At 44.1% G+C, this 27,921-nt stretch overlaps 1 protein-coding gene and 1 long non-coding RNA gene across 2 annotated transcripts in view; one reads left to right on the top strand and one right to left on the bottom strand.

The window, feature by feature from the left end:
* SSPN (sarcospan) overlaps positions 1–9,516 on the top strand; it is a 43,073-nt gene extending 33,557 nt beyond the window's left edge. The window contains exon 3 of the mRNA XM_075004422.1: positions 112–9,516. Within this exon, the coding sequence (XP_074860523.1) occupies positions 112–477 (366 nt within the window). The 3' untranslated portion in view covers positions 478–9,516. The remainder of the gene's footprint in view (positions 1–111) is intronic.
* Positions 1–20,678, bottom strand: part of LOC142018536 (uncharacterized) — a 35,961-nt gene extending 15,283 nt beyond the window's left edge. The window contains exon 1 of the long non-coding RNA XR_012646851.1: positions 20,590–20,678. This is a non-coding gene — a long non-coding RNA (uncharacterized LOC142018536). The remainder of the gene's footprint in view (positions 1–20,589) is intronic.
* Positions 20,679–27,921: the final 7,243 nt, after the last annotated feature.

Raw genomic sequence — 27,921 nt, 5'->3', positions numbered from 1 at the left:
TACCTCAAATGCACATTTTCTCTAGAAAAATCTGTGTGCATGTGTTAGTTACATGTGCCCCATTCTCTGTGGAGCCGGAAAAGAATTTTTTCTTTTTTGCCTTTTTTTCAGCTGACTTACTTTCTGCTGAGCACCCTGAGTCTGATTATCTGTGTTCTGGCAGTGGCTTTTGTTGCACATCATTATTCACGGATTGCCCGATTTACCTGTGATACCGTCCACAACTCTTGCCAGTGCAAACTGGACACTTCAGATCCCCTCAGTCGGACCTTTGTTTACCAGGATGTATCGGACTGCAGCAGTGTCACTGGCACTTTCAATCTGTATCTGCTACTCCAGATGGTTCTTAATCTGATTGCAGCCATTGTGTGCTTACTGGCATGTTTTGTGATGTGGAAACATAGATACCAGGTCTTTTATGTGGGTGTTCGGTTACACTCAGTAACACGTACCGAAACCCAGCAACAGAAGGTATAGGAGGGGTGGTGGGTTTTGGTTTGCTTTTTAGAGTGAATAACAAATGCTAGGCTATTACCACTGTAGACATGGCAAATAGATGAGTGCTGAAAGATTTTTGACAAAGAAGACCATTCATGCATTTTTAATGAATATATTTGTATTTTTTCAGTCATTTTTAAGAGCCATTTTTATGGCCACTCTTGCCAAGGGCCCTTGTGGGAAGAGCTAGATGCACCACAAAAATTCTAAAGATGTGGCTGCACAAATAGGCTACGTCTACACGTGAAGCCAACATCGAAATAGCTTATTTCGATGTAGCAACATCGAAATAGGCTATTTCGATGAGTAACGTCTACACGTCCTGCAGGGCTGGCAACGTCGATGTTCAACTTCGACGTTGCACGGCACCACATCGAAATAGGCGCTGCGAGGGAACGTCTACACGCCAAAGTAGCACACATCGAAATAAGGGTGCCAGGCACAGCTGCAGACAGGGTCACAGGGCGGACTCAACAGCAAGCCGCTCCCTTAAAGGGCCCCTCCCAGACACACTTGCACTAAACAACACAAGATCCACAGAGCCGACAACTGGTTGCAGACCCTGTGCCTGCAGCGTGGATCCCCAGCTGCCGCAGCAGCAGCCAGAAGCCCTGGGCTAAGGGCTGCTGCCCACGGTGACTATAGAGCCCCACAGGGGCTGGAGAGAGAGCATCTCTCAACCCCTCAGCTGATGGCTGCCATGGCGGACCCCGCTATTTCGAAGTTGCGGGACGCGCAACGACTACACATGCCCTACTTCGACGTTGAACGTCGAAGTAGGGCGCTATTCCTATCCCCTCATGGGGTTAGCGACTTCGACGTCTCGCCGCCTAACGTCGAAGTTAACTTCAAAATAGCGCCCGGCGCGTGTAGCCGTGACGGGCGCTATTTTGAAGTTAGTGCCGCTACTTTGAAGTAGCGTGCACGTGTAGACACGGCTATAGTCTCCAAAGAGTATGCTTAATAGGCATAGACAAAAGCAGTTTTGATAATTTATTGGGAATCCTCTGCTCAGCTATAAATGGTAACAAACAACGGGCCAGATCCTTGGTTGGTGTCAATCTGTCTGTTCCGTTGACTTCTGTGGAGTTATGCAGGTTTACATCTGCTGAGGAGCTGGTTCAGACTGTTTAAGTGAAATTATTGCAGTCATGCTTAGGGAGTCATGCTCTTGAATATCCTACATTATCATTACTAGGATTTACTGTTTATATGCGAGCAATGAGGACAAGTAAGACGCTTTCAAATGCCAGCTAAGATCAAAATGAAAAGAGAATCTCTTTTGATAGCAGTATAAACTATAATGAAACAAACCATCAGTCATGTAGCACTTTAAAGACTAACAAAATAATTTCTTAGGTGATGAGCTTTCGTGGGGCAGTACTACTTCTTCAGATCTGGAGATATCTGCAAGTTTTTTCATATTGTTGATGGATCTCCATTCCAAACAGCTAAATGTTGTATCTCCAGATCTGAGGAGGTGGGTTTGCCCCACAAAAGCTCATCACCTAAGAAATTGTTTTGTTAGTCTTTAAAGTGCTACATGACTGCTGGTTTGTTTTTGTTAGAATACAGACTAACACAGCTAATCTGTATAAACTATAGTCAAGGTTTTCAAGAGGGCTGATGAGATCCCCAACCTGGCCTGATTTCCCAGGAGCGGGGCTCGGCACTTTCTGAAAAGAAGGCCAAAGTAAGGTCTCTCAAGTTAAAATTCAAGCTCCCAGTTGTAATAGCAAAAGGGTATTTACCTATTTACTTCAGTTTCAGTCTCCTCAAAGTGCAGCAGGACAAATTCCTTTTGCTGTACCTCCTGTGACGACAGCAGAGTTGCACCAGGGATGGATTTGGGCAAGAACCCTGATGGCTCCATCACTGTATAAATAAAGTGGGGGGGGCGGGGGCGGCTCTGAGAAGGTATTGCCAGTCTCCTAACCATATAATCTATCAGTACCAGAGCAAAATCGTTTCCTAATGAGGTGATGGAGATAATCATTCATCACCAACAGCTTTTAAATAGTGGTTTGTTGCCTGCAGGTTAGAATCCAAAAGTGCTTTACATTTTATGGGACTAATTCACTACTGATTTGCTCCCTTGTTTTCTCATTCGCACCACTGTGAAGTGGATATAAAACTTGGTAAGTGAATGAAGACTTGTGATTTGTCGGTCCTGTGTGCACACATTCATTTGCACAGCCATGGGTTGGCCACTCCCATATTCCCCACAATGCAGTGTCCTATTTGGCAAATGTATTGGACACCCTTGATTTAGATGCCTAGTCAGAGGGAATTAGGTGCCTAAATGCCTTTGGACATCTGGGCCTAAAGCACTTCCAAAAATATGCCCAAAATTATAAATTTTGAGACCAGCCTCAACCTCGTTTCCCTTTTTGTGCTTGTAAAAAAGCAAGCACAAGTGATGTGGGTACAATGTTGTACCTGCAATAATCTACCTGCACGGTTATTGCTATCCAAGCAGCAAATCCTACTTCAAAAGTGTCTTCAAATAAATGGAGATGATGACAACCTTAGAAAGAAGCCCGGTACAATGGAATTCAATTAAAAGGATTGATTTGGGGTCCATCACTGCCATTTTGGGGACCAATTCATCTCTCCTTGATGTCAGTGGAAAGTATCTTATTGATGTCAATGGGAGTTGCTTGATCCTTACATATGAATAGCTGTTGTATGTGGATCCATGGAGTATGTAGCTTCCCAAATGAGATAGACATGTGGAAGTAGCCTTTCCACTTTTCAAGCAGAGACTGTAGCCAGAAAAATCTGCAGGGTTCAAAATAGGGACCCCTGAAGATCCAGAGGATGGATCAGCAGAAGTCTAGGGCAGTGGTTCCACACCTTTTCACTAGTGCAGACCACCAATCACCCTCCAAACTGCTTATGGACCCCCAATTACCCCCTCAAACCTTTTGTGGAACTCCATCAAAGCCAATTCTAGCCACTATGTACACTTCATGTAATCAAAAAAAAGAAACCGCAACACAGATTTTTGAACATCAACTAATAACATTATTGGGAAATATTTAATTTGAAAAATAATAAGTGATTGTAACTTTGCAATTTATTTAAAACTTATTTTCTATTATAATTTTTTTAACTGACCCTCTGCAATCCCCTCACAGAACCCCAGGGATCCTTAGACCACAGATTGGAAACCGCTGGAGTAGATAACTCCCTCTGAGGGCTGCTCCATTTCAGCTGTGAGGTAACATTTTTCAGAGTCTAAGAAGTTCCATTCTCTAAAGGGGCTTAGGCACTCAGTAATCTCAGGCACGTTCATTTGGGCAATTTTGAAAATGTTATCTGTAATTTTTGATGGAAAAAACAAGTGCTTTGCTACCATTGTTCAAAACATGCCATTATCAAGCCTGGTTTCTTACCCAACAGCCAGGGGATTTTATTTGCCAAAGTAGTAATATCGGCCATGAAAGTAGCTGAATTATTTTAGTCTTATGAAAAGCAATTTGTTAATTTGTTTCAAAGGGGATAACTCAGGGAGTGTAGGTCTACACAGCAAAAATTTTAAAATAACACATTTCAAAATAGAGGGTGGCTTATTTTGGAATAGGTAAACCTCTCTGCATAAGAAATAAGAATTTTGACCTATTTCAAAACAGGGGCTATGTAGACAGGCAATAGAGCCCTTTTCAAAATAAGCCATAGTTCGTCCAATGGCTCTATTTTGAAATAGGCTTTCTTGTGTGTATTTTTGTATAGCTGCACTGTTTCGAAATACGCTATTTCAGAATAACTCTTCTGGAATATCTTATTTTGGAAAAATACTGCCATTCAGACATACCCAGAATGAGGGCTGCTACCACTAAAGCCAGCACCCTTTGGTATTGCTAGCGCTATCAGTAGCAAGGCCAAGGCTTGAGTACGTAGGGAGACTAACCAACCCTCCCACTGCACATGTGAGGCTGAGGGGCAGGGCACGATGGGAAAGTTTGATCTGCTGCTCCCTGTGCCGTATTTCCACTATAGTTAAATATTCATTCTACAGATCCATCAGTTGTAATCCTTTGACCTTCCAGCTCAGTCCCTTGTTTACATTCTTTGTTCATTGCAATCTCTTATGTCCTGCATCCTGTGTCTCGTCCCTCATGTGTAGCTGGGGTGCGAGGGGCAAAGGGGGAATTATTACATAGAGGGCTTCAGCCACCAGTCCAGCGATTTAAATAGGTGGAGACTTTTCAGCACCACTCATAATGAGGAGGGATAACACACAGTTATTGTGAAAGTTCTCGGGACAGCAACAGAAAATACTATGAATGCGGTGGAAAATTGTCAGTGCCCTGGAATTCTGTGTGTTCTAATAGCAGCCCACCTGCATTTTCAAGCTAGGTAGTAGAATTCAGTATATTAAATTGGGCTTAATTTTTCACTCTGAAAAGGGAAAAACCAATATTGATCATGTACATTATTAAAATATTTCCTGCTTAATGGATATTTTGAACTAGCAAAGCATAATGCAATTTTCCTCTCTCTAAATGTATATCCAAAAACATAGCAATCATACTAGAGAACAGGCACAGGAGCTATTCTGAGCCAGCTGTCTCCTGGACATAGTTTTACAACACTCATTTTGTCCCAGACATGACACTCTGAGGACTTTAGATAAAGAACTTTTAGTTTTGCTCTATCAGAGTCTTCAGAAAGTGCCCAGTCCTGCTCCAGTAAAAGCAAATGGAAAGCAAATTTTCACCTTGACTTCAATAGACGGAGGAGTGGGACATAAAAGCTCTTGTAAACTATAAAGGAGGTGTGAAGGGAAAAAAAATGGATCCTCTGAAAAATCCCACTAGAACTGGATAGCAATTAAACTGGTACAATTGCATAGGAACTGAGGGTATGTCTATACTTATGAGAAGATCACCACATCATGGTTGATCTTCCTGAGTTCGATTTTGCCACATGTGTGAAGATGCAGAAAAAGTTATCTCTCTGGGCTCGACCATCAACCCTGGTACTCCAGACTATTGCATGGAGTAAGGGACATCGGCACAAGTCCAAAGAGCCCCGATCTACACCATGGCAGAAAGTCAATTCTGGTACATTGATTCTAGCTACTCTAATGGCAAAGCTAGAACTGTGTATCTGGGATCGACTTTGTTCCCTAGCGTAGACCAGGCCCAGGAAAGGTTTGTATAGTCCACTTGTCAATGGATCTGATTGTCATTTGCACTCTTTCAGTTGTTCTGGAAGTATAAAAGGGGCATATAGAGTAGAAATTACATTTGCACTCATGTAATGGCCACTTTACACTGCTAAGGGGGCCTTAGCGTAAATGAGAATTTCATAGAGAATAAGATCCTTTCAGACCATCCTCTAGAGCTCTGTCGGTGGTCTATAAGTCTCCACGGCATTCTATTGCCAGACTTAAGGCCTTCATTCTCTATTAAATTCTGTCTGACTTTTCCAGCTAAGACTGAGGCCTGGCCCTTTAATCCCTTAGTCATGCAGGCAGTCCCTGGAACACACATACACAGGGATGTTGCACACATAACATATAAAAAAGCATCAGCTTTGCTCCGGGTTTGAGGTATTCTGATGTTGTGTTATGCAAATATTGAAGTTCTAATAAGGGCAACAAAAAAGGAACTGAGATACACAGCATGATACGTAGCAAAATGCCCCATTTCTAAAACTGACAATGAGCCAAGGCAGTGACTGTTTTTATAAGCCATAAAACACTCAGATTTGCACAATCCTCCTCCTTGTCCTCCTCCACGAATACTAAATGAAACAAGACATTGGAGGAAGGGGAACTGCCGTGATTTGGCTCTGCATGACAGATGAGGAACACAGCAGCCGAAACGTACAGACCTTGTAAGCAAGCCCACCCTTAGACTGTGCCTTCACGTGACCACCATCTGCGCCTTGCCAGCTCCAGCTAGCTCTGTGTGGGCAGCTTGTGGGAGCTTTGCCTAAAACAGAGAGCTATACAAGAGCTCTGGAAATGCTAGTTAAGTATGAGGACTAACTTTTTCACCTACTGTGTCTGCTAAATTTTATAATGTTTTCTGGGGGCTTCTAAAATCAGAAATCATTATGGTTGTGTGTTAGAAGCCACTATGCTTACAGTCTATATTTAAGCCTGGGATGTCAGATCCCCTAGAATTTTTCATACACTCCCTCCACACACCCACACATGCTTATGTCTGGGAAATGTTTTTAGATATTAGTACAGGGTGTGGGTAGGGGGTATTCAAGGGAGACATTGAGGAACAACAATAAAGTGCTATTTAAGCATGAAGTTTGAAAACTTCTTCCATAAGGAGCTAGCAAAGTATTACTGGCATATATATTGTGGCTTCCTGTAGTACTTTATATGTATACACATACATACACAGAGGGAGAGAGAGAAATCTGATGGGTGGACCAGATCACCAGTTAGGATAAATCAGCATTACTCTGGCCCTACATCTTCATGTACTGTAAATCATGACAGTATCCCAACTTTTTACTCTGTCCATCAAAGATCTCTGATGGTTATATCAGGCTGGAATTGCATATTTATCCAACTTTTTCTATGACAATTTTTACAATGCTGTATTTGTTACCACTACATACTTACCTTAATTATTGCACGTGTAGCAAGTTATCTGAAATTATTAATTTTGAAGCTTTCTTGTGTCACGTCTATACTCTATTATCTTACCAATTTTTATTCCCCCCCCCTACAATTCCCAGAGATCACTAATTTTTATCCAAGTGTACAAGTCAAATCTGTAGTTTGAAAGTCAGGTGTGTACAAATGTAAACAAAAATCAAAGGTTTGTATTGTTTGGTGGGTGGGGTTTGGTATGTGTCATTGTTATGCCTTTGTCTGAAGAAACAGTTAAAAGATGCATATAAATGTTTCAGGTTTGGGTTTGTTTTTTTTTAAGAAGATATGTATAATGCATATTTCATCTGTTAACATAATGCTTCCATATTCCATATTCCATGAGGCTGTCTACAGTTGAGCACAGTTATTAAAGTGTGCTTAAAGTGACTGACTGCAGATAGAATATGAGCCGAGATACATCAAAACTCACCAATTTGTGTCTACTTCAAAAACTGGCTTCTCAGCTGACAGGAGTTAATGCTCATTTGCACTTCTGTGTGCCTGCCCCCGTCTCTCGGTTAACACACTGCATAAATGTTAGAAGGTTGGATTGATAACGTGCAGACAAATGGGAAAAGGGAAAGAGCTGGAGGAATAATAGGCAGAGGGTGACTGGAATACACAGACATCCTTCACTCAGATATATTATGAATGACAAGCACTATGCTGACCTCAAGTTACTGTCTGTATGGAGAATGACACAGATTAAGGCAGAACTCAGCAGTACTGAGGGCGCTGATTATGTTTTGGAGACAGAATATTTTAGTATGGTAGTTTTCAGCCAAGGTTCACTCAGTTGTGCAAAGAGAATCCTCTCTGAAATGTTCCAAAGTTATTAGACTCAGGCTCATCAACACAAGCTTTCTCTTTTCCAAAAGCACACCTAAAAACCTCATTGGATATTTTCTCCATACCCAGCTGCCCCTGGTACACAGAGCTAGAATGGGGTCACTATGGGGTTGTCCTTTAAAGAAGACACGAAACAAAAACAAAACAAAGGAACCAGTCCTGTAGCACCTTAAAGACTAACAATATTATTTATTAGGTGATGAGCTTTCATGAGACAGGTCCACTTCTTCGGATATGGAGAATTACTGATAACTGAAAGAAAAAGAATTAATAGAAAAAAAAAGAAAGAAAAACACCTGACAAATCAATTTATTTCTTTCATTTTTCTTGTTTTTACATTCTTCTTCTCTCCGTTATCAGTTATTCTCCAGATCTGCAGAAGTGGGTCTGCCCCATGCAACCTAATAAGTAATGTATTCTTAGTCTTTAAAGTTCTACTGGACTGTTGTGTTTTTTGTTTTTGTTTTGTGAAGATAGAGACTAACCCAGCTACCTCGCTGAGACTATTCAGTTTGGGATCCAGTTTTGTGTGTAAATGGCTCCCACAGATTTCGCTGGGAGCTTTAGCCCATTGAGGGGAAGAGAGCCCTGCCATTTCCATCTCTTCCTCCCTGCTTGTGTAACTAATGATGCCCTGCAGTGTGCTGCCAATCCCCATTGAAAACTAACCTGTCAGAGGGCCAAAGTTAGCCCTTAAAGATGTGTATCCAACTCATGTGGGCTTGAAAATGGAGTTACACGTGTGTACAGAAAGATCTCCAGGTGTTTTCTGGCACATGATGTTAAAATCAACAGGAGGTAATAGTAAAAGGACAGTGCAAGGCTGTTTTGCCCTAGATTAGATGGTGATAAACAAACAATTGATTGGTGGGTTTGGGGGTGGGAGAGAGGAAGAGTCACAAAACTTGAGGAGCCTTTAATGAGAGATGGAGATGCTTCACACCTCTTTTTGGCCCAATGATAGCATAAGGGTCAGATCTTCAACTGATGTGACTCCAACACCAATTTACTCCAGCTGAGGAGTTGGTCTATAATGAAATGTTCAAAGAATAGGGCAAGGAAAATATTTTAAAACAATTTAAATATCTTCCCCACCAGATGAATCCAAATGCCTGAGTAGGGGTTGAGCATAAAAGAACCACCAACTGAAACAGACGGGACTTCTTCGTTTTCAATTACCTAATGTGTTACTAATACGAGGAAGGGGAGGGAGCAGAAATTTTATTGCACTTGCACTTTCCCACATTCTCAGCTGGTGTAAAGCAGTGCTGGTAAAGAGCTGAAGAGCTGGCCAATCAATTTTTATTTAGCAATTTACTTTCATATTTTATCCAAAATTTAGCTTTATAATCTTAGTTTGGTTGGTTTTGTCACATTCATATACATTCTTATGCATCCTATTTGTTAAGATTAACTGTTTCCAGATTTGGGTTCTTGTTTGCAAAAATAAAAAAATTGTTTCCGAAAGCAAAATCTATGTCTCTGATTTTTAAAGACTTTTATCTTTACTGTATTTCTAATAAAAAAAAAATCTTTTCATTTGCTCCAGTCAGGTTTCTACATTTTTGTTTCTTTGTTTCCCGAAGGCAGCTGGACTTTTTTGCATTTCACCTGTGATCTATTTCACCAAATCCTGCAATCAGGCTTAAAGAACATCAGGAAACTGTTGACTTTATATGGGCAGCTGTACTTTTAGCTGGAAGAGCTGAGTTACAGGAAGGTAAAAATCTCCCAAGAAAATCCCCTATCTTAATAATGTGTTTATACTAATGATTACACTATTGTTTGTAGTGAATTGTCAAAAATAAGAGGAAACCAGAGTTTGAAAATGAGGGCCTAAGCCTGGATGTTGTAACAGGAAAAAATGGCATTATTGAACTCCTTTGGCAAAGGTCACAAGGGACCATGTTGGGTAGATAGATTACAGTGAGTTCAGAAAGGAGGAGTTCATGCAGAACAGATGCTCCCACCACGGCCAGGTCCCATGACTATTACTGGTGACCAGTTGCTATGGCATCAAGGATGACTAACTTCTGCAAGACCTCCTGGCTTCTGCATTCATCACACAGAAAATACCCCTGGCTACTTGCTTTGCTCCTGAGTTGCGTTGGTCGATATGGTGAAGATGCGTCATCAAATAAAAATGAAAAAAAAATCTCATTGAATTTGTCAAAATCTTGATACAGTAAGTTGATAACGAGCATTTCCTTTATTTAAAAAAAAAATACCTAAAGTACCTCAGCATTAGTATTTTTCACAGAGCTCCTACTGTTCCACCCCCTGCCCAAAACATTTTGTATGTATCCCACTGACTTCAGTGGAAGTACTCACAATAACAAGCAATGTGTTTATCACTCTCTTTTGCATGATTGGGTCCTTACATTGTACCTTTCTGAGGGTATGGCTGTGATTTAAAATTGGACTATAAACCATCCCGACTATAACACATCTATGTAGAAAGAGGTGTGTACACTCATTCAACCCATGAGTTCTCTGGCCAGACATGACCACTGTGATCATCTCTATAATGGTCAGACTTGCCTCACACAGGCCTTAGACGTCCCCAAAACAATTTCTGTCTGCACTACTGTAGTATAGCCCCTCAATCTACACACTGTAAATCTCTCTCCAGCAGTGACATTGGAGCAGTTGATATGACGATCTAGCCCATATGAAGATGTTGGCTCCTCGTAGGAAGCACTGCAGCTGACAGAGCTTGCAAAATAAGACTTCACTGAAGAAAATGGAAGGAACCTTCTCATGTGAGCAAATGTTGTAGGATCAGGCTCTAAGGCTACATCTACACTAGAGCGATCGGTCAACAGAAGTTACAGTCAAAAGAATCTTCCAACAAAACTTCTGTCGACAGATTGTGGGCGGAGTGCAAAGCAGATTGAAAAAGCAATCCGCTCTGTTGACCAAGCGGAACCAAATGGCCCAGCTGCTGTCTCAACAAAACAGCCAACCCAAAGCACAGCAGACAGGGCTGCCTGGTGTCCCTAAAGCCCTGTCTTTCGACAGAGGGCCTCCCAGCGCATCTAGACTGGCTTTCTCTCAACAGATCTCTTTCACGAGAGGCATTCTGCCTCATGGGGGAATGGCAGAGTGCTGTCAACAGAGGTGACGTATTCTGTTGATTTACTGTTGACAGCATACCTTGGGAATGTGGATGCTCCATGGGCTTTGTCAACAAAAACCTCTGGTGTACACATTGCCTAAGTGACTAATCTATCCAAGTATCAGAGAGGTAGCCGTGTTAGTCTGTATCTTCAAGAACAAGAAGTCCTGTGGCATCTTATAGACTAACAGATAGTTTGAAGCATAAGCTTTCATGGGCAAAGACCCGCTTCATCAGATGCATGAGTTGGGGGTGGTGGTTTCAGAGGGGTATTTAAAGAGTGGGGTTCCAGTAAAAGGGAGGGCCAGAGCTGACAAGGTCTATTCAGTCAAGGTGGAAATGGCCCAATTAGATATTCTGAGTCTCTGGTGATGAGGGCTGCATGCTAATATATGAAGCCTTGTGTAAAAGCTTTATTTATTGTGCACCTTCCCAACAGTGTATTCACTAAAGAGCTACAGAGAGTTCCTGCATGTTAAAACAACTTTCCAGATAACTCTTCTTTCTCCCCCAATATTGAATTTCCCTCTACAAAACAACACTGTCCTGAAGCCCAGAATGGGTAATATTCAGTTCTTCACCAGTGATAGATTTAAATTCTGGTATCTCTTAACCCAGTGGCCCCCAAAACAAAATTGAACAATTGCCACAGCACCCATCCCCCCCAACAGCCAGGCACCACCCCCCCAAAAAACTGCTGGTGACTCACTGGAGCCATGCCATGCACGGTGCGTGAGCCGCCCCCACGGCCCTGAGCTGTGCTGCATGAGCCACCCCACCCCAAGCCACCCCGTGGCCCCGAGTGAGTCACAGTAGGAGCGGCCTCTGCCGCCGCCACCACACATTCGTCCTACCAAGTGGTGGGGCACAAGGGCAGAGGGGTGGTGGGTGCTCTGTGTGTGCATCTGTAATGAGCCACTTCGCCACACCGCAGTGTCCAGCTTGCCACAGGTGGCAAATGGACAGCACGCTGGATGATGCATTCTTAACCCATCATAGCTGCAAATGAGTGCATTATACCATGGGAAGAGGAGTTCTGCTATTTGCTCCTTACTCTGGGAAGTCCTAAGATATTTTCTTTAAATTGTAATCCATCAGTAAGAAAAGAACTCAGAGCCTACAATCAAACTTGGAAAGGAACAAGAGCAATGTTCCCGCTAATTTTGTCCATCCATGTGTGGAATAAATTTTATGTGCAGCAAAGCATGTGTGGATGTGCACCAGTAGTAGCTCCACATGCTGCCAGCTGGGCAGCATTTGAATCTCTCTTGGGTGTCTGTGTAATGCTCAGCTTCCAGGAACACTGGAGAAGACTTGTATGGCCCTCCTCTCTGTGAGTGTGGGTCAGCTCTGGAGGCTCAACTTTCTCATTATGGTACAAGGCACTTCCTGGGGATTCTTTTCCAGGTAAAATGAATTTTATCCCTGGTATTTTTTCTTTCCGTAGAGCAGAAAGAACTTGATTCAAAGACTTGTGAAACCAGTGGACCGGCTCCTATTGAGTTCATTGCCCTTGGACCAGATCATATGAGGAGTTCGTTTTAAATCCCATCTAGTTATAGACCTAACTAACATTTCCTTTTTCTAATCTAAACCACTATTCTCTCTGCTACATCCCATTGGCCATAGCAGTGTAGATGACAGCAAGCTTGTGTTGAATGAAGGGATGGTCTGCCAATAAAAAATAAAACAGATGATTACCATTTGCTGCTGTGTGAGCAAGAGCACAAAACCAATTGCTTTCTCCAAGTTCTGGATGCGGTGGATTGACCGCTGGTCTGGAATGATGTGTTTCATTTGGACAGTCTTAAATAACACTGACTAGCCTGCTGGCATCAATATCTGTTAACTGACTCAGAAGCACAGGGATGACCCAAAGCCCGTGAAAAATCACAGGAAAGACTTGCAGTGATCCCAGTGGGGTTTGGCTGAGGGAATGGCACGTGTTAAATCAGATACATTTCTGTTAAGTACACAGTTCTGGCTGGTACTTGTTTTGTGAAAACACACTGGTTTGAGGAATGAGATTAGCATCAGCAAACACAGGTTGGGCTTAGTATAAAATATCTTGGGTTGCCCCCAATAATAATTATTTAAAATAAAATTAAATTGGTTCAAGGAAAAGCAACTAGTCAGGAGGAAACTGGGCAGGTTCCAAATGAACTTGCTCCATCTCTCTTGGCATGCGATTATACACGCTAATTTCAAGAGGAGTGGAGGGGGCATGGAGGGGGAGGGACAGCAAACTCCTGAAGCCTTATTTTTAACAGGCTTCAAACATATTCACCAAAAATACAACAGTGTGGGCTGTAGGTCCAGTCAAGAAGCATTTAGTTCAAGGCAGCAGCTAGGGAGGAGAGATGTGATGGGGGAAGTTAGTTTGAAGCCACCTGTCTGCAGCCTTTCCTGCTCCCAATGCTGGAGTTCTCTGGAAACTGATCTTGGTCACAGCTTATGCTGGAGCAGCCAGAAGATGCATAAAATGTTTTCATATTCTAAAAACCAAACAAGGGAACTAGGCTGGCTTGTTTTATTCCTGGAGGAGAGGGAGGAGGAATACTTCCCTAGTGCATAGGAATCCCACCTGCAGTGGAAACAGAGGGCCAGTGGCTCAGCTGGTGGAAACTGGTGGGAATCTTTGACATCAATGGAATGATGCTGTTCAACGCCCGTGGAGAGCCCCGCCCCCCCCGGGATTTCAAGCAGCCATCTTACTTCCAGTGCCAGAGCAGTGAGAAACATCAGTGATGGGGGAAGGGAAGTAAGAGATTGTGGAGTGGATACAGAGTTCCTGGTCATGAGCCACAGTTACCAGACAGGACCAGGACCAGGATGTGTTGTGGGGGGAGTTTAATAAAAGGAGGGATTTCTTAGGGCCTTCTCTAGGTACTTCTTATGCATGGTCTCTGTTTATGACCTCACACTTCATGCTCTCCAAAGGGAGAGCACTAGAGAGAGTTAAAAATTCTTTGCGTTAATAATTTATTAATACCCATTCAGGGGTGTGCCTGCACTTGGAGCTGAGCGTGTGCTTCCCATCTCTCACTGAGTGAAAGTGCTAAAAATAAGACTGTGGCCATGGCAGCATGGGGAGTAGCTAATCTGCACATATACCCATGGGCTACCCCAGCTGTGCAACTATTTATAGCATGCTGCCTCAAAACCAGCTAGCGCAAGTATCTCTGTGCCAGCTGGGAATCACACCCTCCGCTCCCAGGGTAGGTGTAGATTTGGGTGTGATTCATGGGGTCAGAGATTTCAGCCAGCTGCTGCAAGCATTATCCAGCTGACTTGTGCGTAGTTACCTTTGAGTGGGATTTGACGACTCAAATGAGGATGATTTGCAGGATCAGGCCCTTTCTTTTCAAATACATTCTAGTTTTAGTTCCTGTTCGGATTGGAAACCAGAAGAGCTGCCCCTCAAGCCTTCAGTGTGATGGATAGAACTGGGGAAGAAGGATCGGGCTGCAAGAGGGACCAAGATTGGCCACAGACCAAAAGCTTAAAAATCACATGTGAGAGTGGCTGTTGCTAAGCAAACAATGGCTGCTCAGTCTGTAACACTGGCCTCTCAGCACATTTGATAAAACTCCATCTCCTGCTGTCACATGCTTGCAGCATCGCTGACTGCTTTACGCATGTGCGTAGCCCCACTGGAGCCATACTCCCTTGACAAAAGTTGCACGGAGTGAAGCGTTCGCAGGCCCAGAGCCCTGGTTTGGCTACTGCTGGAATCTTGTGAGCGCAGCCATTTTCCAAAGCAAGCGGACGAGAAAGCAGGGATAATCAGCCAGTTAAGATCAAGGCACAGGCGGCCCAGAGACTAGCGTAAGGCAGCAAACAAGGGGTAGGAGACACTGATGTTCTGCCATTCTGGTCGTGTCAGAGCTGTTATGTAACACCCTGAGCCACCTGCCCCGGCTGACCCGTTCTTTGTGTCTCCCCTGAAATGGAGCTGTTCTGCAGTTTCACTTGGGCGGGTGGCTTGGCTCAGGGAAGACGCCACTTCACTTGAGCCGCCATGTACAGCTAGCCAACAGCTCCCACCTAGCACAGCTGAGTAGGAGATAACATCGCTGGCATGGGGGAGTTTATTATTACAAGCAGTGCCTGGCAACCAAGGGAAGAATGAGCTGTTCAGTAGCACCAGCTGGGCAGTGATTGCCCCTGTGGCCGCACCCCCTCAGTAAGTCCCTGATGTGTGCGTTCCCCGTTGATGGGGCTTGCAGACGGGGCTGGAGGCGGAGTCCCTTCGTTCCTGGCAGGGAATTCCACTTGGGAAGATTTCAGTCTCATTTTGAAGAAGCAGCTGCAGAGCTCTTCCTTAGGCAATGCTGAGCTTTGCCTCCCACACCAGGGCGTGGTGTCCCTTCAGGGGGCGAGCTGACTACTTAGTCATTGCCAGACTGGGCCAATTGAAATAGCAAGCTCACCCCAGCAAGGATTCTCATCAGAAAGGCCCCGGGAGCAAAAGCAGACGTAAAGGGTCTGTCTAGACAATACTGTGGAGCCACCCTCCCAGCTCAGGCTGACAGGCTTCAGCTAGTCCTCTAGAACAACTGTGTCAGTGCTCAGTATTGGGCTGGAGCCTGAGCTCTGAAGCCCACTGAGCACCTAAGACTTCAGAGCTTGAACCACAGAGCACCATCCAAGCAGCAATTTTTTTAGCACTAGCATGAGCCTCGCTACCCCAGGTCTCTCAGTTGTGAGACTCACTCCTGCCTTCAACATGTTGTGCAGACATACCCCAACAAGCCCCGTTTAAGAGAATTTTCAAATAATTGTACCAATGTAAAAAGTATTGGCTGCTTCAAGCATTCAAAAAAATCCCCCAGAAAAAATCATGAAACTGGTTTTGAAATCATGAGATTTTAAAAATAATTATTATGGGTATTTGCCTTCTGGGTTTTCTTTTTTTTTTAATTGCTAGGATTCACAGTTTCAAACGTCCATGATTTCAAAAACTTTTTTTGTACAGCTATGGAAATTAGCACCTTTTTTATTATCTTCAATGAGAGTCTCATGCAATCCCATGATTCCTGGAAGCTTTATGAAAACATCAAATATCACAAGAGTCTACTAAACAGTGCAAGCCCTGCTTTGCATTGGAGCAACAGACATCCAGTTTGCACCAGAGCAAGTTTTACTAATGTAGACGGAGCCTCAGAAATAAAAGCCCGGCTCTATGCACCTTTTTGTTTGAAAGCCAGACTCTGATCCAGGCCTGAATTTTACAGCTTCTGTTTCTACAACTGGTTCCTAATACTCCTGAAATTTGGAGTTATCTGAAATCCGGATTCAAATTTGCATTGCAGACCCATCTCTGAAAAATGGGTGTTTATTAGCACTGTGCGTGAAGTGAACAGTGCGGAGCCAGTCTTTACCTTTTCCCTAAACATACCAAATTCAAAGTGACACCCCTTCCATCTAGCTGTCCCTGGTTTGCATTACAGCAGCTTAGTGCTGATACTTCCTGGGGACTCAACCAAAGCAAACCAACCAACCTAGGAACAATCACAAATACCCTCTTCTTTATGAAGTTCTGTGGACTTGATGGTCTAATATGATCCCTGCTGGCCTTAAAGTCTCTGACTCTCTGCAGTCTCCATCAACTACAACAATGGACACAACCTCACTAGGTAGGCAAGGGTGTGGAATAGATGGATGGATTCGGCTGCTAACATTTTTGTTTCCGTACACAAGCAGCATGCAGTGCATAGGAAGACAAACCTCTCACAGAAGGAACAATGACAAAGCTGTTCACGAGTGAAAGTAAAGTACTTCTTACACCTCTGTAAAATACCGGACAGCCTTACGCCCTTGCAGGCGCACAGCCTTCTTATGTTTAAAAGTTCCATGCGCAGAAAACGGAATCACAGTGACATGCACTTGCCTCGACGAGACGTGCGTCTGAACCAAATACTTGCTCCAAAACACACACCAAATGTGGATCCAGCTCCTGATCTGAATTCCATGGCACTGCTTCATCACTCTAGTGAGGCCTTTCGCAAACCGATGCCTCATAAGTGTGCATGTGTGGTCCAGTGGAGCTCTGGCTCCAGTGATCTCAGAGTCAGTAGACCTGGGATGCATCTACACTGCAAAAAAAGATCCAGAAAGCAAGGTTCCAAACCGGGGTCCATTGACTCAAGCTTGTGGGTTTCACAAAACAGGGCTAAAAATAGCAGTGTAGACATTACTGGTAGGGAAGAGCTCAGGATCTGAAACCCACCTGAAGTTCAGGGTCTGGCTCCAGCCTGAGTAGGACTATCCATGCTACTATTTATAGCCCAATAGCTTGAGCCAAGCAAGCTCAAGTCAGTTGATTTGGGCTTTGAGATTTGCTGGCGGGTGTTTTTGTTGTTGTTGAAGCATAGGCAAGATCTGCTGGTCTTGGCCAAGTTCCTTCACCTTGGAGTGTTTCTGTTTCTCCTCCCATCAGTTGTCTAGTTAAACTGTAAACCAGGGGTCAGCAACCCCTGACCCTGGTGCCAAGCATGGTAAACGAGCCGATTTTCATCCGCACCTGAGGCGAGAATTCAGCCCCACACTTTCCCCCTCCTGTAGCCAGGAGCTTGCTCAAAGCTGTACCACCAGGGCTGGGTCTACACATGCCCCTTCCTTTTGAAAGAGGCATGTGAATGAGTGGGTTCAAAAGATGCTAATGAGGCACTGCAATGAACATGCAGCGCCTCATTAGCATAACGGTGGCCACGGCAATTCGAAAGTGCGGCTTTTCGAATTGTGCACTGCCCGTGGAGACGGGATCTTCCGAAAGAACCCCCCCCAGTTTTCGAAAGCCCTTCTTCCGATCACAGATAGAAAGAAGGGCTTTCAAAAACTGGGAGGGTCCTTTTGGAAGGTCCTGTCTCCACGGGCGGCGCGCAATTCAAAAAGCCGCACTTTCGAATTGCCGCGGCTGCCATTATGCTAATGAGGTGCTGCATGTTCATTGCAGCGCCTCGTTAGCATCTTTCGAACTCACTCATTAACATGCCCCTTTTGAAAGGAAGGGGCACTTGTAGACCCAGCCCAGTGGATTAACAAAAGACCAGCTAATGCTACCAACCTTTACCTAAACAGTAGATCTCTGCATCTTAACGTATTTATTAATGCAGCTGTTGTAAGTAGGACTATTAGTGACTTTAAAAAGTATCACCAGCACTTGGACTGTACATAGAGGGCAAAAGGTCACAGTTCTGCACTCTGCCTTAGAAAGGGCGCTGACCACAGCTGTAAACTCTTAGGAGTGAGGACTTGTATTGTGTGTTTGTACAGTGCAGTGGGTCCCCAGTTTTCACTGGGGCCTTTAGAGCTCTATTTTAATGCATACAACAAATAATAGTAACATTCTAAATGAATGTGTGTTCAGGTCTATTTCAGTAATAAGAGGGTTACATTTAATCTATTTCATGGACCAAAAACTCAACTGGTGTAAAGTAGCATAGCTTCACTTCAAAGATTTACACCAGCTGAGGATATGGCTGGGGTTTGAAAAAAATGTTATGTTGTAGGGCCCCCCCCCACCCCACCCCATATGCAGCTTGTCCAAGAGGGAAGCAGGAGGTGTGCGCGCTATACATACACACTGCTGCTGCAGTTCACTGCTAGTGACCATGCAAGACACAGGGGAGAGCTACTGAGCAACTGCTCTACTGGTTGTAGCCAAGATTTAGGTTTAACACGAAAGCAGAAAAGGAACATGATTTGTGGTTCATTTGGTGTCACTGCCTAACCCTTTCCAACACGGGAAATATCAGACATACTGCAAATAAAGACCGTGAGCTCACAGAGGGACCCATTCTGACAATCCCCAGTGATGATGCTTATAGGTGGAAGGTTCCACCAATACAAACTCGTGTGGAGGATTGGGACCATAGAAAAATAGTGGTGATGCGGGGATGAGCTGGGAAGGAAGGAAAACCAGTTACAATAGCTTGCACTGTAAATTCAGGGGGGGAAAAAAAGAAAGCTTAAAGGAAATATTAAGAATGGAATTCAGGTCGATGCAAAAGGCCTGTACAAGACCCTATTACTCAGTTAAGTCCCATTCTGGCCCTGTATTTACGGCTGACAATATGTGTAGGGCCTTGCACAGATGTGAATTTCCCCCTAAAAGAAAGGGGGAAAAAACTTTCCTAAATTCTAGAACATTATTTTTACACAAATATATTAGTCCTGTACCCCACTGAATCCAATGCCAGTAAAGTGCTCCCTTGCAAGGGTCATTTTGTAGACTACTTCTTCTGTAGCCAGAAGATCAACCTGATCAGAGTTGATCTTCTGGGGTTTGATTTTGTGCAGCTTGGGGGAACGCACATCATCAAACTATCAGGAGTCAACTCCTGTATTCTTCAACCTTGCAAGGAGTAAGAAAGGTTGATGAGAGAGTTTCTCCCATCAACCTCCCTCAGCGAGGACAGCCTGGTAAGTTCATTGTAGATAAATTGATTCCAGCTACACAATTGCTGTAGCTAGAACTGCGCATCTACAGTCAACTTTGAAGTCTAGTGTAGGCCTGACCTCAGTTTTAACTTGCGCATTCTGGGAGGAATCCATCCTTTTGTAGAGGATTGACACAATACCCTCCAGACCTCTTCCACTTTGCGTTAAGCGCTTCAGTGGGGCTTATCTGGTGGTTCAGAAGGATCTGCCACAAACTCACTGAACTGAGGTGAGCTTCGTCCTCTGAAAGGCTTGTAAAAATGCCATCTGATGGGATTCCCAACCATTAACTACTGCTATTTAGTGACCCACTTAGTTCTCAGACCTGCTGCCAGTGTTCAAGTACCGTGTTACTAAAATCACTGTTTAAAAAGCCCTGACTTTTGCATGCAGGGACTCAGTGGAAAGCCTTGGGTTGATTGACCCTGGGGACTGAGCCAATGTATTATTAATTGCTTGTGTGACAATAGGGATATGGCATGTGAGAAAGGGATCATGGCCTCATTGCTCTTGACACTGTACAAATGGGTGAGAAGATGACAGTCCATGAGCAAAGGAGAGCTCACAATGGAGCATTATGGCAGATGCAATAGGTGGATGAAACAAATGGAACAGATGTAGCCCAAGTTAACCAGTAAAATGAGCTCCTCTGTTAGCCGAGGGGTTCATCTAGTGTTGCATAGGAGAAAAACCAGGAATGTTACTGTGGCTGAGAAAGAGAGAGCATTCCCTGGGGCTGCAAACACGGGAGGGGTCAAGGGTGGCAAACCAGCAGGCAGAACTGGATTTTAAGAAGCAATGTGCTTTGTGAGATACAGTGGGTTCCAGATGGCATGAAGAGACGGCACAAGGGAGAAGATGTGAGGAAAAAAAGCAAGCATCAAAATGGGAAGAGTTGGAGAAATCTGGGATGCGGGTAGAAATGGGCTGGGGTGGGGAGGAGGTAGCTGCAACAAAGAGTCCGCACTGGGTGCTGACATTGAAAGTGAGCCAGTGAATGCCCCTGAGCATGGCTGACATTATCAGAGTGCTAGCGAAAGAAAATACTCACCATGAGATGTGGTCTCTGAAGCTCAGGACTTGTGGGCCTTTGTGGAGAGGTTAGGCTGCAGATAGATAGGTCTTTAATTTCTGGTTCCCATTGCCCTGTACCTCTCATTGTTGTTGTCATCACTGCAAACATTTCTTTAAAATAAAGAAGAAAAATTCTTGTTAATCACTTCCAAGTGAGGTATAAGTGCTCTGACAGATAATTATCTGCAATATTGATTCTAACTAGGGTAGAGAAGGAAGGGGATGTGTGTTATAGAGAGTTATTTATAAAGATGAAATTGAAATCTATCCCTAAATCTTGAAAGGGTAAAGGAAAAATAGCAACATCACCCTCATGCCTTTCCTGATAACAGGCAGCTGCTGTAAGGGTTAAAAAGACAGACTTTTAAAGGTCTCACATTCCAGGGACTGAAATGGACCACAGATCAATGGCTTTGTGTGGTTCTTACAGTCTCTACTCCTGCTGATTCATCCCTGACAGTGCCCTCCCCAGTTAAGCTTCTGGCTACCCATATTTTAGGAACTGCAGTAGAGAAAATATTTAGTCAGCAGACGTGTTCTAGGGTAGATCTCATTCTCGGCACAATTAGCCAGGCTACATCTCAGGCTAGCAGTTCATGTGAGTTGTCAGGAGAGAGGACTTGCAGCTGTGCCTGCCCAGTCACCAGGCAGCCTTTGAGCACACCTGAGCTATGGCCTGGCTGCTTGATTGACCACAGCCTGACTCACTGGGGAAGTCAGCAAGTCTTCTCTGAAGTCTAGCAGCAACCACTGAGTCCTGACTGCTGGAAGCTTAAGCCTGAAGCTTTAATGGTTCCAGCTGTAGGCCTGTTTCCCTCCTGGACTGGGTCCCAAACACTGGCCTTGATCCATGAACCCTGGCTATTGGCTCCCTGACTCTGGGCTTCACTTCCTGGTGCTGGATCCTGCTCTGACTGCTATACATGGCTGCCCACCTCTCAATGTGTGACGTGAGTAGTCCCATGGGCTTCCTTGGGGTTACTTGTGTGGGTGAAGCTAAGCATGTGAACAAGTGTTTGCAAGAGTTTGGGCCCTAACTGGTATTACAGCTCCAATATAGAGCTAGCTGCTTTATTGTTGCAAATATTATTAAAAAGAGGTATTTATTTATTTAACTTCCACTGTTATTTTTTTAAATATTTCTAGTGTATTCTGTAATGTCATGCTAATCTCTCACCAAAATTCTTCTTACAGTCCTTCTTCCTGGGTTAATAATAATTGCCCCTGCTTCTTCTTTGTCATTGCTATTTCAAGTACCATCCAGGTGCCACTGTGTTGGGTGCTGTAGGACATATAACCCTCTACAATCTGCATCACCACGAGCTGCAACAGGTGGGCAAAACAGACAAAGTTGGTGGGGCTGGCTCAGGGGAGTTAAATAAGAGAGTTAACAGAAAAGACTCCCTGGAATGATCCTTTTGTAAGGCTGGTCCTGATTTATTGACAGGTTCCTGGGCAGAGGTTTGAAAGAATTTTCCTTTGGGGCTGGCCTAAGGCAGAAATAAAATGTAGAGTCTGTGAAGACCTAAATGTGGGTGTGAAAAGCAGACCGATAGTGGCGTCTTCAGGGCCAGGTCACAGCAACAGCTGGCTAATAAGGCCGTCCTTAAAATGGAAGCAAAGCCCTTGTTATTTTAAATGGGGTGAGTGGAATTGCTTGTGGTGGCTGTGACCTAAGTGGTCCCCACAGGAAACTGCCAAACCAGCAGTTCATCCTCGGAGACAAGAAATCCAGGCGTATTGCACCTTTCCCAGGAAAGGGAACAGAAGCTGTCAGGCCCCAGTCTCCACAGGGATCTGCCAGGAGAACATAGCTGTCCATTTGGAGGCCCTTAGCAAAAACTCCAGAGGCCCCTGCCTCTCTCTCTGTCACCTCCATGTGTCCCACCCAATCAGGAGCACAGCTCTGAGAAAAGTTCCCTGTCTTGCATGCATGTGGGTGGCTGTGCTGCTTCTGCAGGGATGGTAATTATATATGAAGATATTTTCATGGGTTGCTTTGGGCACTGGGCAGTGTCTATAGAGCCGCTTTGCCTTTAACCTGCTAGCTTAAATCCAATTAAGGCAACAGGATCTGAAAGTTGTGACAGCAGCTGGTACCTTGCTTTACGTGCGCACAGTCTCAGTTCCGCTGAGTGGGTAGATGTCCATATTCCCCCAAGAAACCACCATCATTAGCCTCTGCTAGCAAGCTGCGAAATTGCCAAGGCCTGGAGGGGCACAGAGATCCTCTCTTGCCTCTGCCCCATCCCTTCACATGCGGCGATGATATAATGGGGGGATGCGTGCTCTCCCCCTGGCCTGTGTTGCAGCTTCCCGGGGCTAAAGAGCACACTACCCGCCTCTGGGGATCTGTTTTTCATGAGCTTAAAAAAAAATCACAGTGTTTTAGGACCAGATGTTGTTACTGTGTCATTCTGGCAACATTCTGCTATGCAGACTCCAGCTCTGGGGCAATTTTTTTTGTATTTAAAGCCCTAGCCTTGCGACAGTGCAGTTGTTTTCTCTGTGCTTTTAAGCAGGAATTTTCCAAAACATGGGCAGGCAAGTGTAGCTTCTGTGTGAGACTTCTTTCAGATGAGACTGTTTGGGTTTCTCTCTCTCTCTCTCTCTCCTTCTTCATGTTCTCTACTTGAAACAACATCAGTTTGTCATGTTTTTGTGGCTTTTATGTGGAATAACACTAGCTCATCCAAGTTTGCGGTTTATTTGAAAATGCAATTCCGGTAAGCTTTGGTACCATCTGGCAGTGTCCATTTGGACCAGACTGAGATGCAAACCACTGCACACATGCACCCAACAAAGAACCCTGTGATCAGGAATCGCAGTGAGACTGACACTTTCCCCATCCAGGAGAGAAAAGTAAATGCCTAGCTAGATCTAAAGCCATCACTTTTCTGTGGTGCTTTGGCTTCTTCAGCAGAGGGCACTTGCATGCCTCAGCCTAGTCTGTTTCTAAACTTTCTGGACCAATACATCATAGACAAATTTCCAGACCAATCCAGATGCAATTCCAGGAGAATAAGCAGAGCCAGGTTCTCTGCTGGTGCCAGCTGGCACAACTCCGTTGGCTTCAAAGGAGCTGTGCTAACTTAGAGGAGCTGAGGCTCTGCCTTGTATTTGCTCAAGTGAGGAAGTGTAATATTCAGGAAAACTTCATGGGCTGAATTGTGGCTCTCTGGCCTGCACTTGGCACTGTGAGAGAGGAGGAAAGTCTGTCCCACTCAGTAGGCAATATTGGGAACAGTGTTTCTGAGCGTATCTGGGAAGCGTGGATCACGACAATTTCTGCTACATCCTGCAAAAATAGAACCACAGGTGCTCACCTATTTCTTTGTTCCCACCTCTTCCCCTTTGAGTCTAATGCCACCATTCAGATCTCCTCAGTATGGGTTCTTATAGTATCAGACTGTGTTCTAGTAATGCATTAAGCCTTTGACTGACAGCCGTCACATGTGGTTTGTTCTCTCTCTCTCTGTCTACTCCTCTCCCCCTAGAAATAGCTGGAGCGATGCTTGCTGTTTGAGGCTCTCTCCTTCTGGCATGCTTGCCTAGTCACAGACTTGTTTTAAATGTAGTTCATGAGCAGAGCTGAGGGTGAATACTGAAATGGAATTATTTTGCCAGCATTTTATTTGAGTAGTGTGATGAATGTGTGCATGGGGCAAGAGCCCAAACCCAGCTGAGTTAGGGAAAAGACTTCCCTTTCTTCAAAAGGCAATGGACTCACCTACAGTACTTATAAACTGGGCAAATAACCAGAAAATGCTGATCTTTGCTTGTAACTTATGGTACAAATATCACAGATGGTCAGATAAATCACAGAATGTTAATTGACTCTCTCTGTGGATGTTAGCTCCAGCTGAATCCTTCACAATATATCAACCATAACATCACTCCTAAAAGGTCATTGAAAAATTTCATTGTCTGCACTGGGTTTGGGGTTAGGCACTAAAACAATATGAACTGAGTTTTTAATAAAAATCCATCTTTGTCTTTTCTAGCTACTGTGAAGGTCCAAAGAAATCAATTATTCCTTCACTTGGTTGAAGCCATACTTGTTAAACTCTGTCAAAACATTAAAAATTCAGCAGATGCTGCATAGACTTAGAAGCGATCTTCACATGACAGAATTAAGAGAACATTATTTGTTCCAGTTACAGAGGATATAATCCAATATAAGAAACCCAGAAGTCTTCAGCAGTAATTCTAGTTCTGGCACTAACCCTGCCTCCGTTTCCCCATCTGCACAAAGGGAGTCTGACCCATTGCAGCTAGTGGAAAAACTTGCATTCAGTCTTAATGGACATGAGATCAGGCCCTAAAATAGCTCACAGAGGTTGCCTGAGCATCAATAGATAGTTTCAGTGAAGTATTCCTTTTATGTCAGGATTTTGGTTCTATCTTTAAATATCACTATGCTGCTGGTTTGAGGGGTAGGGGACCACCAGGCTCTCTCCATAGCAAAGAGTTTCACCAGAACCAGTTATAGACAAGGTCCACTGAATAAATTTGTTTGAACTGACTAGGTTGTGAACGAGAAACTTACAACTGTTTGATAAACCTGCTTTAATTCGGTGAAGTCCTGTGGTACCTTATAGACTGACAGATTTTTGGGAGCATAAGCTTTTGTGGGCAAAGACCTGAGTCTGACGACGTGGGTCTTTGCCCACGAAAGCTTATGCTCCCAAAAATCTGTTACAGTAAACCCTAGATTTTTATGGGCTCTGATTTAGTGGACTTTTGGAACAATGGACATCTGCCAGCCCCCTCACCCCTGCATTGTTCCTGAAATACGCATAATTGGTGCCTGAAAAATCCTAAATCCCGCCACCCACCCTCCCCAAAAGAGAAAAGTGACTTCCAGAGCCGCTGCTTCCAGCTGCTTTACCCTCCACCACAGCCTGGACTGCTGCCGGAGCCGCCACACGCTCCTCCCAGCAGAGGTGGGGCACGTATGGAGGCAGACCGCTCGCATACACGCCCCACCTCTGCTGGGAGGAGTGCACACTGGGCAGCTTCAGACACGCATTGGATCCAGCAGCTTCAGCCATGGTGGTGAGCTCCAGCGGCTCTTCCAGCAGCAGCAGTTCCAGTGGATCAGGGTCTTTGTTTTTTGGGGAGGGGTGGGGGGACTTGGGCTGGGGGAGCTTGATGGGGGAGGGCAGTAAACCCTCATATTTAACAGACTTTCAGGTTTAATGGATACCCGTTCCCCTGTTAGTCCATTAAATTGAGGGTTTACTGTAATCTGTAAAGTGCCACAGAACTTCTCGTTTTTGCGGATACAGACTAACACGGCTACCTCTCTGATACTTTAATTCTGTGCTTTACATGGGTATACCTCAGTTTTGCCTTTGGCGTATACTGTACTAGCACAGCAGTTCTTACTGCTGGGTTTCTTGCATGTAAGTGCCAGCATTTAGGAGCTGCACCTGCTATATAAACATGAGGGATCACTGTTTGGTGGGTCCCATGTGCCTCCCCCAAATATTGCTACTGCATCCAAAGTCAGTGTAATTCTTGCTATAATTACAAGTATTTGGGAGGACTATATGAACTCCATGCTTCAGGGCACAATCCAAGCTCTAGCTAATGGAAATAAGGAAGTTTATCTGGTGGGCAGTTAACATACAGCTGTCTACTGCAGGCTTCCTATACTTTTTTTCTGAAGCAACGTGTGCTGGCCTCTAGCAGAGAAACAGTACCAGATTAGCTGGACCTATGCTGCCATTGGGTATGGCACTTCCTGTGCTGACCTGAGTGAGGTGCTGAAGCAGAGAAAGGGTGTTAGTCTGAATTAAACTAAAAATATGCTTAGAAATTAATATTCCTGGTGAAACAGAGAGCGCTCAGTTCAGTCCCACTCCCACTGATGAGAGGGACTAAATTCTCATTGTCTTCAGTGGCAGAAAGATGGGGCCCTAAATCTTCAGGCTGGTGAAGCACTGACCGAAATGAATAGGAGCTCTGGGTGAGTAAGAACAAAGACTGGGTCTGCCTGGTGCAGGGTGCCTCCTGTGGGGTGACTTTATTGGGAATTGAGGTTTCTCAGCATCTTGCGAGATCAGGTCCTGACAAAGGCGTAGGTTTGGCCTAAGACCTATGGTAGAGAGAATGGCCTTATGCTTATAGCAAGGGTCTGTGAGTTTAATTCTTGGTCCTGACACTGACTTTCTGTGTGACTTTGAGCAATTCATTCAAGTTCAGCTCCTCAAATGTATTAATGTAAATTGGCATTAGGCACCTAAATGCCTTTGAGAATCTGTTCCATGATCTTGCCGGGCCTCAGCTCCCCGCTTGTAACATGGAGATGGAAATATTTCCTTTTCTGGCCCTTTGTTTGCTTTGTCTAGTTGAGGGTGTGTGCGGTGTGTAGCGCAAAGGAGCACTAGTCTCGCCTGGGGTCCATCTGCAACTCGAATGCTCATAAGCAAGAACAATAGGACAAACCATAAAGTATAGGCGTAATGGTATTGCACGAGGGTTTTAGTGCCCATTGTATAAAAAAGGATAACACTGTTTCATAATGAGCAGTTTGATTAGTTCCCATAGCAAAAAATGGCCAGTTGTGTAGGAGGAAGCTAACCTGGGCATTGTGTTAACCTTGATATTAAGACTTAAAAAAAATCCCCTGGAACTTTACAGGGGAGATCTCTCCATCATTCAAATACTCTTGAATAACTGCAGTTTCATAAATCTAAAATACACCATAAGAAAAAATTACTATTCGGGAGACATCCGTCATCTAAATAAACACATCATTTCTAAAGCTGTATTAAGAGTTCTTATAAATCCCCTTAATGGGACAGTCTCCATCCCTGCTTTTGTGCATGGGGCTTGTTTTTCTCTTTATTTATTTGCCAAGACAGCTTTGCATGTATAGAGCTTAAAATATTTGAACATAGGAAGGAAATTAGCAGATGTTTTCTTTACAATTATTCATGTAAAAAGGCTACATTTTTAGCAATCTGGAAGAAAGACTCTACATTTAGACATTAGTGCATGACATTAATTAAACTCCACTTAATACACAAACAAAGGAAGGGCAAGAGAACACACATTTGGCTATGTATTAGGGCAACCTGGAAGCAGTTATTGTGTTAGACTTTAATGATCCACATAGGAAATATTTTTGGCTTTTGTGGATCCATTGAAATATGGAAGAGCTGACACCCAATTCCAGACCCAAGTATTTTAAAAATAAATATTTCCATCTTCATGTTTACGTGGAATGAAATGGGTACCAAAAAGGATTGAACGCAGATTTTTTTTTTTAAAGTCCTTTCTGATGTGTCTGACCCTAACC

The sequence above is a fragment of the Carettochelys insculpta genome, chromosome 1 (assembly GCF_033958435.1).
Source record: "Carettochelys insculpta isolate YL-2023 chromosome 1, ASM3395843v1, whole genome shotgun sequence".
NCBI lineage: Eukaryota > Metazoa > Chordata > Testudines > Carettochelyidae > Carettochelys > Carettochelys insculpta.
This window is presented reverse-complemented; position numbering and strand designations above follow the sequence as displayed.